Here is a 14983-nt window from a genome sequence, read left to right as displayed (position 1 = left end):
TATTTATTTTTGTGTATAAATCTGCATGCTGCTCAGCTATGTTTGCACCATTTTACATGCAATCTGTAGTGTAGGACTGACGATAGGCTCATTAATTGAGTAGCTTTGTTCTGGCCCACCAACAAGTACCCTGCTAGAAATATGACCCGAGGCCAAACTTAGTGGTCTAGAGGCTTACCTAATTGTACTGTGACAACAATCCAGAAAGAGGTATTCAAGCATCAATAATACATTAATATCCCTGGTGAGGGATTTGACATTTTTTTGATGCTGACTTCAAAAAGACAAAAAAAACAATACCCTGGTGTTAGAACAAGAATTAGTTTACAAATTAGCAGGATAAACAATACGATTTAAAATATTACTGTTTTAAATAGAACAGTAATGCTTTAAATCAATCAAACATGGTGCCTCAAAAAAGTGACACGTGACCTTCATTGTATCTGTCAACCCATTCCTAAAAGACAAGACACACTGTGGAATTGTTCCGACAGCACAGAACAAAGTTATTTTTTTACAAGAGGAATATATCATCCTTGTATGCACAGGGGAGCCAATAAGCAAGCTTCACATAACAAGAAAGGAATGACAGCACTGTGATCAGATATGTCAGTGAAAGAACAAGTTTCCATCTCACAACCCATTCATTTAGACGTACAATAAAATAATTTACCACCATTCCTAGAACAAGCAGTATTGTACTGTACATATACATTAAACAAAACCAGAAGATCCTCTAAATACTTTTTTATAGATATGTCAGGTTAAATTGGATTCTGGGGTATGATATGGGTTCTCCTTATTATAACCCAAAGTCCCAAATGCCATATATTTGTTAGGGGAACATTTGGTATTTTACAGATTAAAGTTAAAATTTGATAGTTGTCATACAAGCAATCTAATGGCTGTTGGAAGGAGATATTATGATTTTAAAGAGCTGGTGTTCAAGGACTCATCTTTGTACGGCTTACTCACTGCATGCACTACACTGCTCAGAGACTGGGATAGTTCTGAAAATTTTAACAATGTGAATGTATTTTCACTGAACAAACCACTTGTTTGTCTCCCACCAGGTCTGCACCAGCTCCCAGCACTGGAACTGTCATTTGTGGCAACACCACTAAAACTCATAGTGCAATAAATACAACGTGACATAGTCTATAGATGAAAAAAATATAAATCTCCCTTTTAATTTGCCTTCAACTGTGGTCATACTGATCACTTATAGAACTGTGTACACGCTTGTTTAATTGGATATTGGCTAAGGTATGTCCACATATTTTGTTGTAATGTGGTGTTGTGATGTTGCTTCAGTTGAAGTTTGCCATATAGAAAAAGTTATTTTTGGGTAGTTGTCATTGCGTGTGCAGGATTTTTCCTGCATTGAAATGGCGGATCACGTATATTTTTTTTCAATCCACCTAAGCCACCTGTAGGAGACATTGCGAGCACCAAAAAAAACACCATTAAAAATGATATGATTCAAAAGTCAAACACAACCTTTGTTCCCAAGCCAAATGTTATTAAGCAATTTCAAACTGTGATTGGCATTGTGCCATGTGTTGGGAGTACAGAGTCAAAACAACAAAAATTATGCCACTGTCCAAATACATATGCACTGCACTGTCCATATCTCAGAATCAAGTGCTAATTAAAGGCAGGTTCGTACACGTGTGTTTAAATTGAATTAAATAGCAGGGGCACATTTCTATGTGGGGAAAAATGCCATTTCTTTCCGACATGCGGCAAACGCTTGTTTTTTGCCTCCGCACTGTGGAGGGAGAACTGCAGCGTCTACACGCGGAAAGCTGCAGATGTTCAAATTACCTCTCCACCTGAGGAGACAGCTGGGGAGGCTGCCTGGAGTGCAAAATGCACTCATTAAAGGCAGGACGAGGAAGAGGGAGACATGGGGCGCTCTTCTCTCTCACCTGCCGGATCCCCAGGCGATATGCCATGATGCGGTCCACCGCGTTGGGGTTCATCTGGGTCCACTGCAGCTTGAAGGCGTAGACGCGGGGCCGGTTTTGCCACAGCGGGCTGTACGTGTCATAGTAGAACTCCGGAGGGTAGGCCTTTCCTATAAGGAAAGAGAACATCAGCATATTCATGCGCACGGCTCTCTTTATCCCGGACCACGGATTAAAAGTACCAGCTTAGTAGACTCTGTTATCCAAGCAATTTACATTGACTGCGTTTGACATATCTCTCACTTCAAAGCAGTAATACAGCTGGACAGTGTTTTCATCACAATCATACCAGCAGACTTAAAAACCACTTCTCTGCATCCAAATGAATGCAGATTACATTATGTTACATTCATTTAGCTGAAGCTTTTTTTTATCCAGAGATACTTACAATGTAAGAGGACATAAGTGCATTTACCTGAGTTATATCAGCGACAGTGCAAGACCCGCCTAAAAAACATTCCCTGACCAACGAGTGTACATGCAACATCACAAATGTACTAATGCACGTTAACTACATATGGTCTCACAAAAATGACAATCACAATGACTTTAACAAACCACGATGATGTTTAAAAAATTTTAAACTAAGGTCATTTGTGTAGGTAAAAACTGCTGTGTTGCTAGGTAACCTCACCACTTCACATGCAGGTTTAGTTCCTTGTTCAGTGGTCTCACAGAGATGTCATCCATGATAATCCATGTAAACAGCACACTGGTGTGCTCAAACCCATTGTAAATAAAATGGACATCAGACTGTGAGCCTGATCTGCACCAGTGATGCCATTCTTTTTTTAGAAGATAGTCATCAGACAGTTGTTCATGTGGAGATGTAATTGCTCGCATTCTCTCTGCGAGAGGTATCTAAGAGTAAAAGCGAACTGAGAGAAATTATTTTTCTAGCACAAGCCCTGATGTGACGATAACAAATTGCCATTTTTCTGTGCCGCACGCTTGTTGATTGATTATCAAAATATTTTTTCAACTTTTGTCTTCCTGTTGTTTTAAAACAGCTGTTTATATTATTAAATCTTAAAAAAAAAAAAAAAAATAAATAAATAAAAAACATTTTGTAAGAAATACATTTTGGGAGGTTGTGATGGTCCTGCATCCTATGCAGTCCAGTATTAATGTGTATGATGTTATGCAGGCAAAGGCTGTCCGATACTGTGTTTTAAGTGAAATGCATAGCCACATTTGAGCAAGCTCCTTAGCTTTTCTTCTTGTCACGCGTCACGGCTGATTCTAGGGAACTCTACGGCTGTGATTAATTAAGAAAAATGCAGCCTGCATCATAAAGGCACCTGACACCAAAGGTTCACCTGACACCAAAGAACACCGGCTTCAAACCAAACCAGCAGCAAAGGAGGTTAGGAGCAAACTTGCCATGGAAAAGCCACGAATGCACAATTAAAACAACCTGATTATTAATACATACATACTGTAGTAGAGCATGCCTACAACCAGGAATGTGAGCCCGAAGTGATCACTCTGCAAATTCATCAGTTGAGGTGACTGGAGAATATTCTTTTTTTTGTTGGGGGGTGGGGTGGTGGGGGGTTGCAGTAAGTAAATGTTAAATCCAGATAAATCTAGGTGTCAGAGGATTCCAGATGAAATGGGAGCGGGTATTTGCTGATCTCTGCAGGTTATAGCCATAAAATTGTCACTAGGAGCGGTGTTTATTTTATCCAAGGTTTATTAAGACAGAATGAGTCCACAGACACATTCAGCGATCCTGCAGAACTTGCTCGCCGGAGCCCAAAAGGAGCAGGGTTGATGTGGTTGGGATGTTTGCCTTGGTGAAGGCAAATTTACTCGACAAGCACACTTTGCTCCTCTTGATGCAGGGGGAAATCATAATTGCTCACCTCGGAATTTCCTTTTATCATGGCCGCAATTAAAACCTGGAGGGCAGAAATCTGGAATTATTTTTGAGAGGGTGTGCAAAACTTGTGCATTTAGTAGTTGAGGTGGGTTGTAGGTTTTAGTTTTTGTTGTATTTTTTCTTACTTGTTCCTTGTGACCCTGGTGTCTTTTGAAACCAGCTGAAATACACAATTGCCTTGTATAAACAACCGGCTGTGAAGAGGCTTTTGTGCAAGACAAAATAATCACAAGTCCACCCTATAGTCATTTTCTGTTTTGTGTTTGAAAGAGTGCTACTGTACGTGATGTTATGATTTTTGCAATTTTCTCATGGGAACCATCAAAATATTTTGAGCCACAATGAACTAAATTAATTTCTGAATATCACTGCAGTATTTGTGGTTTCAATTAGGTGTGATGAATGAATATACAGTACCCTCATTAAGGCTGCTTAATATAATATAATATAATATAATATAATATAATATAATATAATATAATATAATATAATATAATATGGCCACACTGCACAACTGTCTTCAAAGGCAGTTTAATATTTACAAATGTAAAACAAAATCATAAGTAGAATTGTGCTGCTTTTAGAACTGTGATTTACGGTATGTTGTGTAAAAGTATTTAGCATTTTTCTGAACACTGAGTTCATAGGCTTTGATACATCACTAAATGTGTTCTCATTTAGTTAACTTTCTGCTCATTCATGCTATGCTTTTCCAATATATCATTGAGGTTTGAAGATGTGTGATGGTCAACCACCCCCCCCCCCCCCCCCACACTCCACACAAAGAAAAAATAGCTCAGCTCCTCTGGAAAACATACAATAAAGTAAGGCAAAACCCTTTTTGGTACATAATAATAATAAATTATGAATTAAAACAATGAAATGAATTCTTGAATTCATTCTGTCAGTTTTCTTATAAAACACAACAATGCTTTAGTGTTTCAACAGCTCTTTTCCTTCTATTGGACAGGGTGTGGCTGCAAGTAAAAAAATCCCTTTTCCCTTCTGCCTGGGGCTGGTAACACTTTATATTAGGAAGCCCCTAAAGATTAATTTTGAAGGAGAAAAATACAAAGCATTTATGTAAAGTGTGCCATGAATATTTGATCGCTGCTTTCATGCATTATTAACTTGAGAAAGAAATCAATAGGAAATCTCTTCATATTAGAATACATTATGACTATTCACGTTAAATTAGAAGAAAAGACAATGGCTTTATTCAATTTTTTTTTCTCATCTAATATTGCCTCCTTCTTGACTGACATACATGCTCACTAGACCCAATATTTATTATGTAAAATCTAGTTAAAGTGATTCTGACTAAACAAAAGTACATTCAGAATGTGTGATTAACAGATTTCTTTGCTAAATTAAAGAAAACACACAGACTGAAATAACATATTGAGGAACAAATTACAAGTCAGTTCTGGCATTCATGGGTAATTCCTTCTCAAACTATGAAACAGTAGTGCAGTAGTGCACTGCCATTCTATCCAATATGATTTTTATCATAATGCACTTACACCATGTACAATACTTATTTAAAATATGTATTTATGTTTTGGATATGGTACATATTATTTGTCTGTCTGCTCAGACACGTTAAAGGCAACACACATATGTTGGTTTTATTACAGAAAATCAGGTCACCAGTCAAAAAAAAAAAAAAAACAGAAAAAAAACCACACACACACAAAATAAACTTTGGGGCGATACCTAAGAATGCCCCAAAGCACAATAGTGTCACAGTACAGTCTAATAGCAAAGCTTGCTTTGTATTTATCAGCTTTGCACCCATATAACATGGTTGCTGAGTTGCATTTGTAGCATGCTAGGGAATTACATTTTAAAGTTCATTAATTTTGATGAGACAGCACACACTGGCCTTGCTAGTGTCATAGAGCAATGTGTGGTTTATGAGCGCTGCTACGGCTCACACTCAGAGTCTATTTTTCCTCTGTATTGTAGGAAAAGAATCAAAATGAAAACGATTTTTAAAAACAGCCAAACATGTTATCATTCTAATCTTATGTTTTCATTTTAAAGAAATCATGAGGGAAATAATTTCATATCTAATGTCTACATGCCCGACTACTTATGTACATAATGTATGACCTATGTGCGCACAGAGCATTGTGTGCTGAGTTTGTATCTATCACCTTTGAAACATTACATAAAATAACCTTGTGGAAATGTCCATCTTTGAAGTTGTATAGGGAGGTGAAGCGCAAGTCCAGCTGAACAACATTTCCGGTATACTGCTACGTGCTATGCTAGCACATTTCATCATGGATGGCAACAGCAACAACTTCAAATGAAGCATTGAATCGTTCTGCAACCACTAACTTACAAGGCTGCACATTATCAGCAAACGACTGATCTAGAGCTTTTCTTTACTTTTAAAAAAATGTTGTATTATGAGCAAACAGTCAGATCTGTCTACCAAATACAACGGTGGTTTTATCCATCCTCGGCTGGGTAGTCTCTTGGGTCATACCAAAACAATCGTGCCCAAGGGGTTTTTTTTATCATGGCGCTTGACAAGAAATTTCAAAAAGGGTATTAATAGTCTTGGAAACAGGCCTGCTTTATCTAAAATGCATCAAAGTTAGTTGATGTGTTTGGCGACACGTTTGTTTAAGTTTTATTGTTTTTTATATAGATTCCTTCCATGTCCGATGCCAAACCGTGCAATTTCAAAACCGGCTGTATTTAGTTCTGCTGCCATCAAAGCCACAGTTAATAGATTATAATGGGATATACTGTACTGTACTTAATACTGACAGAACACAACCTCTGCAACATCTAATTAAAGCCTAATGAAATCATTTTTGCAACGGCTCAGTTTAATTTAATCTGCTTTGGATCCTATTTTCATTAATTTTCCCCCACCTCCCATTTACATTTCACAAAGTGATCTGGGTCCATTGATGTGCGCAGCATTTTTCAATTATCGAACCAGTCCTGCTTTGCTTCCCACCTAATAACCATGTATATAGCATGCAAATAACCAAAATGGATTATTAGGATTATTAATATTTCAATATTATGACGACTGAATTTATTGAAGATAAAGATCATTTTACTTTAGAATTACTGTGGTGAACAAAGTAAGCAGAAAATAACAGCAGAGATTGAGTCCCTGTTTTATCAGATTTCCTTGTATATATTTTCCTCACAAGGATTTTGTCATTTATTACCCCTCAGAATCAAAATGATCGGATTGGTGCTTTTTTAAAGTCTGAATGTTATGCATTTACTATACAACTTGGCAGTTTTCTGCACAATAAGAGCAAAGCCACTAGTGCAGCAATATTTATACCAAGAGTACTGGTTGATGGCCATCACTACTCAGACATTTCAAGCAACCCTGATTTATACTAGAGTTTTTATGCATAGCAATCTCTATTTTTATTTGGACAGATAGCTGTGTTGCACAAAAACTGCATATAATTTAACTGTGCCTATGTCTGAAAACAAAATGCTACCTCAAGCATTCCCTTGTAGTAACACACACACACACACACACACACAGGTAAATCAGTTACCTGTGTCCATCTGACCTATCAAAATTTTGGCTAAACGACATCATTTTGTGGCTCGGCAGCCCAGAGGAATACCACATGGATTTATGATTTGTCCACCCGTGTCTACCTAGACAGCATGTCTTCCAGTGTTGGAAGGAAAGCAGAGCCACAGGGGAACAGCAAGATCTGAAAAGACAGGGCCTTACAGCCGCGAGGTGACAATGCGACCCCCGTAGCTGAGCATGCAGATATGTCAGAGGTCCTGGGGACCTGGCCTGCCTAAGCGGCTGGTGTGATGCCCCAGGTGTTTCTGTCTCCTCCGTCTGAAAGTACGACCATTACAGAGACCACTCAACCACCCCTCAGTCTCGTTGAACGGTTTGTGGGGCCTGTGGGCACAGCATACAGTAAATTCTCTTTGTACGTCCACTACCCTTAAAAATGGCTGTCATGCGTAATTATGAGATTTGAGCCATCTGCTTGCTTTTTCCTTGGACTGTGTCACATGTGCCGTTGTCTGGAATTGCTCTATCCGGAGGGGAATCGTCTCAAGGGCATAGGTTTGTGTACTGTGGGGTTCAAATGGTCAAATTCTGAATGAGCAGCTCGACCTTTCATCTGCACCAGTAAATGTTAAAGCACATACAAAAAGCAGGAGGAGGCCCACAAGCCAATAATAGAGTATGAGGTCATCAGTGAAAAGGCCCAGCTTCTGGTAATTATGATGAGAAGTGGCCTCTCAGTGACGCTACAGCTCCAACCTCTCCCCACCCCATTCCACATTGACCCAAAGTTACCCAGTTATTGAATATTTCATGTCAGATTGCTCAGACCTGTGCAACAGCCACCCTGACAGGCATTCATTATCATAGCGGGCACTCTGAATGCGACACCACAGATGTCCCTACAACCTGGTGCTTGGGCACACGAAAGCAACTTGACCTGTTTATTCACTGAGACCTAAGAAAGCCTGTCCACAGCCCACTCCCCCTTGCATGTCAGAATATTGAACCCCTTGATGAATGATTACAAGCACCCCAGCATCCGGTCCCCTCCCTGGATTTATGGGGCCACAAAACCTGTGGTTCCCTGTTTAATCTTTTCTTTTTCCTTTTTTTTTTTTTTTGAAGACACTCATACAAATCAACACAGAGGCAAAAATCACCCAAGAGAGGGATTCTCCCCTGTGCAGTTTTCTGGTTTCACCTCTGTTATCAACCTTTTAATTAAACACCACGTCTTTTTGCTATATATAATGAACTAATGTGAACAGGTGATGATGGATAAGGTGAAAGTATCCTAACTCTAGTGTATTCTGAATGTATGACTTAGATTCCAGCATGCTTTTGTATGATGCCTCTTATCCCTAAGGAAATAAGCTGTCCACACCTTTGGCAGCCTCCATGTCCAGATGGCTGAAATCTGGGCTAGGTAGATGGGAGAGTTGAAAGTGACATAATCCTATCTGTGGCCTGTGGTGCAAAGCAGGACATTATCAATGCAAAATAAATGGCTGGGGGGCTGTCAGTGAGTAATCTATATATCATCAGTAGGTATATCTAAGTCAGTAATATATGTACTGTTAGTAGTTATATCTCAGTGAGAAACCTATGCATCATCAGTAGGTATATCTCAGGGAGTAACCTATATTTCACCACTAGGTGTATCTCAGTGAGTAACCTATATTATACAGTATATCACCACTCATTATATCTCAATGAGTAACCTATATTATATATCACCACTCGTTATATCTCAGTGAGTAACCTATATTATATATCAACACTCGTTATATCTCAGTGAGTAACCTATATTATATATCACCACTTGTTATATCTCAGTGAGTAACCTATATGTCATCAATAGGTAAATCTCAGTGAGTAACGTACAGTGATCTCCATAATGTTTAGGACAAAGATATACAGGTATTTCCTCTTGGTTTAGCTCTGTAATCCACAATTTCAGATTTGTAATCAAACAATTCAAATTCAGCTTTTATTTAAGGGTATGTAAATGGACAACTATAATTGTGATTTCTAAATGGTGAAACCAAAATGTATTTTTAAAAACCCTCACATAAAATGAGAATGTATACTTTAACCACATGTGAGTAGTCTGATTACAAATATAAAATTGAGGAGTATAGAGCCAAATCAAAAAAATATGTCTTTGTCCCAAGCGTTATGGCGCTCACTGTATGTGTCATCAGTAGGTTTATCTCAGTGAGTAACTTAAGTATTATCAGAAGGTATATCTGCTCCTTTGGATGTGCTGCCTGATCAGCCATCTGGGATGTATGAATATTAAAGGGCAGTGAAAAAATGTCCCTTTCTGGGGGAAAAAAGCCAGCATGAGGAGAGAGGTTGGGCTACTTATGAAGTGGCACAAAATCAAAGCAACAAATTGCCTGCCGATCCTCACTAAACGCTCAGGGTGGCATGACAGACAAGATCACTCCTTGCAACTCTGGAAGTGTGCCGACAGTGCGTATACGACTCATTTTGTCAGAAAAGGGAAGACTATGCAGATGGTAAGGCCAGCTATTTTGAATTTTATTTTTCAAAAGCTGTCAGTATGTTTACTGCTGTAGCAGTGTTAGACAATTTATAGTCACAATTTAGTCATTTGGCAGACACTTTAGCTAAAGTGACTTACAGCACTGCATTTAGCATGGTAAGCAAGTGCCACAAGAGCTGGATAGGCAAAGTTATAAGCAAAAGTGCCATTACAAAGTAATGTCTAAAATCACTAACTAGGTATGCTTAACATTCGTTATATTTCAGTTTTCTTGTTTTAGGCCTAGGCTATATCGTATATTTAAAGGCATGCTATGCAGGACCTACTTCCCTCCTTTGCTCCTATGTTTACAATCAAGAATGCCTCCTTATTCTCAACCCCACACACACAAAGCTTAATGATAAAACTCACCCACCAACAAAACAACTACATATTTTGCTCTGGCTAGCTATGTCAGTAGCTTTGTCACATCATATTGCAGACTAATGGAATCATGTCTCTTTCAAAAATACAGCAATAGCTGCATTCGTGCCAGTCAGACAGTCACAAGTATTCCATATTGGTCTGTTGAACTGCAGTCATGTCTGAATGTGTTTCAGGGTTTAAATATATTGCTATACGCTAAATACAAGTGAAAAGGCAAAATACTTACCTTTGTTAACGAATAATTTGTGCACTGTGCTTATACATCTTCACCCTATAGGCACTAACACGGATTTTACTCAATACATGTTTAAATAAAAAATGTCTCTCATTTCAGAGCTGACTTAAATGAAATCACATTTCCGACTTCAACAGGAGCATTTTCCAAAACAAACTGGGTTCTCTTTGGCTATTAGAAATTTTTACAGCTACATGTACTGGATTTATAACGGATAATGAACTTAAAGTAAGGCAATAATTGCTACAGAAGAGGCAATGATGTTACAATGCAAGCTGAACTAAAGATAATTATCTATTTGGTGAAAGAGAGAGGCGATGTATTCATGGCAAGCAATACAGCATTTCTGTGTTCCACAAATCTGTCAGAGAACAGGAAGTCGTTTACCTGTAACAAGGAAGCTGCAGCGACCTGCTCCGGCCTCGTTGATGATGTCACAGCTGTACTCCCCATAGCCCTCCCGGCTCAGGCTCCTCACACTGTACTCCGTCTCATCTTGTGAGTCAAACTGCCCCGCGTTTAGCAGCCTTGAGCCCAGCCGCCACTCATACTTGAGAACGCGAGACGGGTGGGCTCGCAGCACCCTGCAGCTCATGGGAAAGGTGCGGGCTAGGCCCTGTCGAATTTCCGTAAACACTGGCTCCACTGTGGGTGGATCTGTAGGGGAAGGAGGAACGAAAAATGATTACTGGGAATTATAATAAGATCTGAATAGGCCCTGTTCCCATGGCTTATCCTTGCTTCCTCTGAAGATAAGACATTATTACTGCGGGACTGGGTGAACAAGTGAGTTAGTCGGTCAATCAGAAATTGTTTATAGGGCTGCATTGCTTCTTCAGGTCTGGAGCAACCAAAAAACAAGCTCATGAAACATATTGTGCAATTCTACACCAATCCAAGCATACCAAAGGCCATCTATCCATAACAAAACATAAAATATTAAAAGGCTATTTGGGAATTTTGGAGACCTCATTTTTCTACATTTAGAAGATCCTGACAGTAATTACTCCAAATACACTCAGTCAAAAGCTGACACTGGCTCCAGCTTAATCAATTAGCTGAAAAGACAGCTATATCTACAGCGGATAACTATATGTGCAGTAATGAGCTCCTAATGCTCTGTAATATTCTTTTCCTTCAGCTGCCCATGCAAGTTAGCTCAGGAACCGGAATAACAAAGTCTTAGTTGGAAAAAATACAAATAATAATTTAAAAATACCAGTAACCACCTAGGGAAAACATTATTCATGCCCTCCACATCATTCAGTAACATATAAAGAAATGTCTTTTTTAGTAAAGCAGGAGTATCTTCAATTACAGTGCATAGACTTCAACTATCATCAACGCAGTACAAAGGTGTACACAGAAACGGCCTTAAAATCATATATCTTAGGATGTGGAAGAAGAGCCGGAGTCAGTGTCCTATACCCACAATCAGTTCTTAAATGGGATCTCAGTTTCTCTTGCATACTGTATTAATCCTTTTGTACTGGCACATTCCAGCGGAACCAGACCTGTTCTGGATCGGAGCTCGAGTTCTTACAGTTTTTCAAATTTTATTTGAGCTGGGGAGAGACCCTATTCATGAATGGCCCTGGTTCTTTTCTGGTGCTAGCATGTTTAAAATTCAGCTGGGAGCTAGCAGTCACGGCATCAATGGCCACTTCATAATTTTGCAATGAGGACATAACAGTAAACCATGGAACAGATGAATGCAGGCAGCCCAGTCAACAAATAAATCTGTGAAGCAAATCTGTTTAGTTAAGGATACCATGACAAAGAAAAGACATGAAAAATTAGACTCCAATTTTTTACCATAACAACATTTAACCTCCTCTTGAATTGAACTGATAACTTGTTCTTTGAGATTAGTCTATATGTACATACTTGAAGATAGCATAACAGTTCCAATATTGCTAAACACAAAGCAAGGTACAATTTAATAGTGAAATTTAACAACCGTTTTTTTTTTTTTTTGTCTTGTGATAATTCAGCACCTGCATAGTCTTCATCAGTCAATGCTGCATGTCTGTGTTGCCAAATATATGCTTCTTTTTAAAAAAAAAAAAGAAAAAGAAAAACACTAGCATCGTAAATAAAATCACCTCCTCATGTCCCAACATGTATGGTTACTTGAATCCAATAGACCTCAAAAGCAATTAGAGCTGTCCTTTTGTTCGGATATACTTGGATCGAATATGGCTCAGCTCAAACGTGCCAATGCAAAAGGGGTATACATGCCCATTTTAACCAATCCAAAGCCGTGTTTCCTGAACACTGGACCATGCTGCTGCTTAACCAAACAGCTCTTCTGATCTTGAGCTTCGTGCTTCTGACTTTCGCTCCAAATGTACAGGAAAATATGAGCTTGGTCCAGAGCACTTGTGAGTGGCAGAACAGCAGATTGGATTAAGTGAAACCACACCGTACGGAAGAAAAATGCCCTCTAAGTAGGAAGCTACGGATCATCTTATGCAACCAAGTATCTGGCATTGTTACAAGGTTTGTGTACCCTCGAAATTCAACCTTTCCACCGAGAAAGAAATGCTAAATGGGATCATATTTTTAATTTGTCATAACATTATATGAGCCGAAAGAGATTTATCTCAGTCAAATTTTTGAGGGGTTAAATTTAACAAGTACTCCTGAGCAGTAACGTTTTTTTAATGTTTTTTTTTCCATCCACCAGCATCGCAAAGACTAATCACTAGAAACTACGGGACCTCACAGAATTCACTGGAGCTTCTGGACGAAACACAGTGGTTGCAGTTCGCCACACAGTCAATCAGGCGCCTCTGTCTGCTTTATCAAGCGATGGTTCATGTGGAGAAAGGCTCTTTTCAGACCATACATCTCCGAAACCAACCCACGCCGTTTGACCTTGGTAACTATGATCAAACTGCCCGAGGATGGCCATTGTTCATACACTGGCTATCAGTGTTAATCATTGCACCCTACTGCTGTGAGATAAACAGGCCTCAACCATCCATTTTTTAAAATCAGTTAATCTTTCATATTTATCATTCAAATGAAAACACATGCATATATGTTCCTGCATGGTTGATGAAGACTGATACTCTTACAAACTAAGTGTGTTCATATTGGTATGCTGACTGTTTAGGAAGGCATTGTTACTAATCAAGTTTTACGGCAGTAACAGAAGTATGGAGAGCTGATGAAGTGCTATACAAAACCTTAAATCCTTGCACTACAATGCCACAAAAGCATGAGCATTTAAATACAAACTGCACTATCACCATCATGAGCCATCACTCCAATGTTCATTTACAAAACAATAGATACAATTAAATATATTCAGTTAAGAGCTGAGTGCATAAACAGTGTGAAAATAGCTTCATGCCTTAGATGGTGGCTGACTTTGAGTTACAGCTTATGCTACAAATATTTCTATACATACATTTTTGTTGGCGGCAGGGATTGTTGGTAGAGGCCATGGTTTTTGACCTCTACACAGAATTGTATGACTCATAATTTGTTATTTCTTTATAAAAGCAGTTACTACACAATGCAAAGTTTACTTCACTAGCTTTCCAGCTGCTAAAGCAAAAGATTCATTACTATACACTGAGGTGCTAATACGACAGATAATAAGGCATGGCTCGGTGGCTTTGCCTTAGCCATAATGCAGTTTAGTTGACACGTACATAACAAATATGATCAAAGGATAATGAGCAGCACGATCGGCATCCCATACATTATTTTGTCAGGGGGCAGAGGCTTTGTACTAAGGCCATCTTGTTTAGTGTTAGCTTTGATTATGACCCCTGGCAACTATCAAACTGTGCTTAGAAAAAAAAAAAAACATCTAACCCAAGGGAAATGAACTGAACAAAAATGACAGCTGATAAAGTGTGTCTTGCGGCTACACTAAGCAGGGTATTGTTGATAGTTACAATTGGAATGACTAGTGAGTTATCAACAGTGTTTCAAATTACTTGGCAGCATGCTTTTATCATTGTTCTGAACCTGAGGGGGATTCAGCAGAAGGATTGCAGTTTAACAGACTGGGTCTTAGTTGAAGGTATGAAGAGTATACTGTTATTACTGTTTAGACCCTTTAGCCAACTACTCTCAGTCATAAAGTAAGAATTCAAAGGTGGGATTACAAAATTTGGTTTTACTTGCAAAAGTTTTTATTTTTATTTTTATGCCTACAAGAAATATTCATGGCAAAAGCAGAATATCAAAGGAGGAGAGAAAAGGCAACTTGTGTGTGGTTAAACCTCTCTATCCTACAAAACTCCTTCTCTTCAGCTCTTCAGTGGATCATACCTTCAGCCTACATTGCATTACTTAATTTAGCTCTGCATATGGCTCAAAAATGAATTACTGTGGGTGTCAGACATGGCTTTTGGAATGCTGGGTAGGGAAAAGGGGGGAGGGGAGAGGGGACTTGGGAAGA

At 38.8% G+C, this 14983-nt stretch overlaps 1 protein-coding gene across 9 annotated transcripts in view; it reads right to left on the bottom strand.

Moving 5' to 3' along the window:
• The window catches only part of mdga2a (MAM domain containing glycosylphosphatidylinositol anchor 2a), a 226214-nt gene that overhangs the window by 55951 nt on the left and 155280 nt on the right, over nt 1–14983 (bottom strand). For all 9 annotated transcript variants that reach the window (XM_035392026.1, XM_035392033.1, XM_035392074.1 and 6 more), the window contains 2 exons: nt 10948–11217; nt 1932–2080 (listed from right to left, as the gene is read on the bottom strand). In XM_035392026.1, coding sequence (XP_035247917.1) covers nt 1932–2080; nt 10948–11217 — 419 coding nt within the window. The remainder of the gene's footprint in view (nt 1–1931; nt 2081–10947; nt 11218–14983) is intronic.

The sequence above is a fragment of the Anguilla anguilla genome, chromosome 1, assembly GCF_013347855.1.
Source record: "Anguilla anguilla isolate fAngAng1 chromosome 1, fAngAng1.pri, whole genome shotgun sequence".
NCBI lineage: Eukaryota > Metazoa > Chordata > Actinopteri > Anguilliformes > Anguillidae > Anguilla > Anguilla anguilla.
Note: the sequence above shows the minus strand (reverse complement) of the source record. Positions and strands in the feature narration are given on the sequence as shown.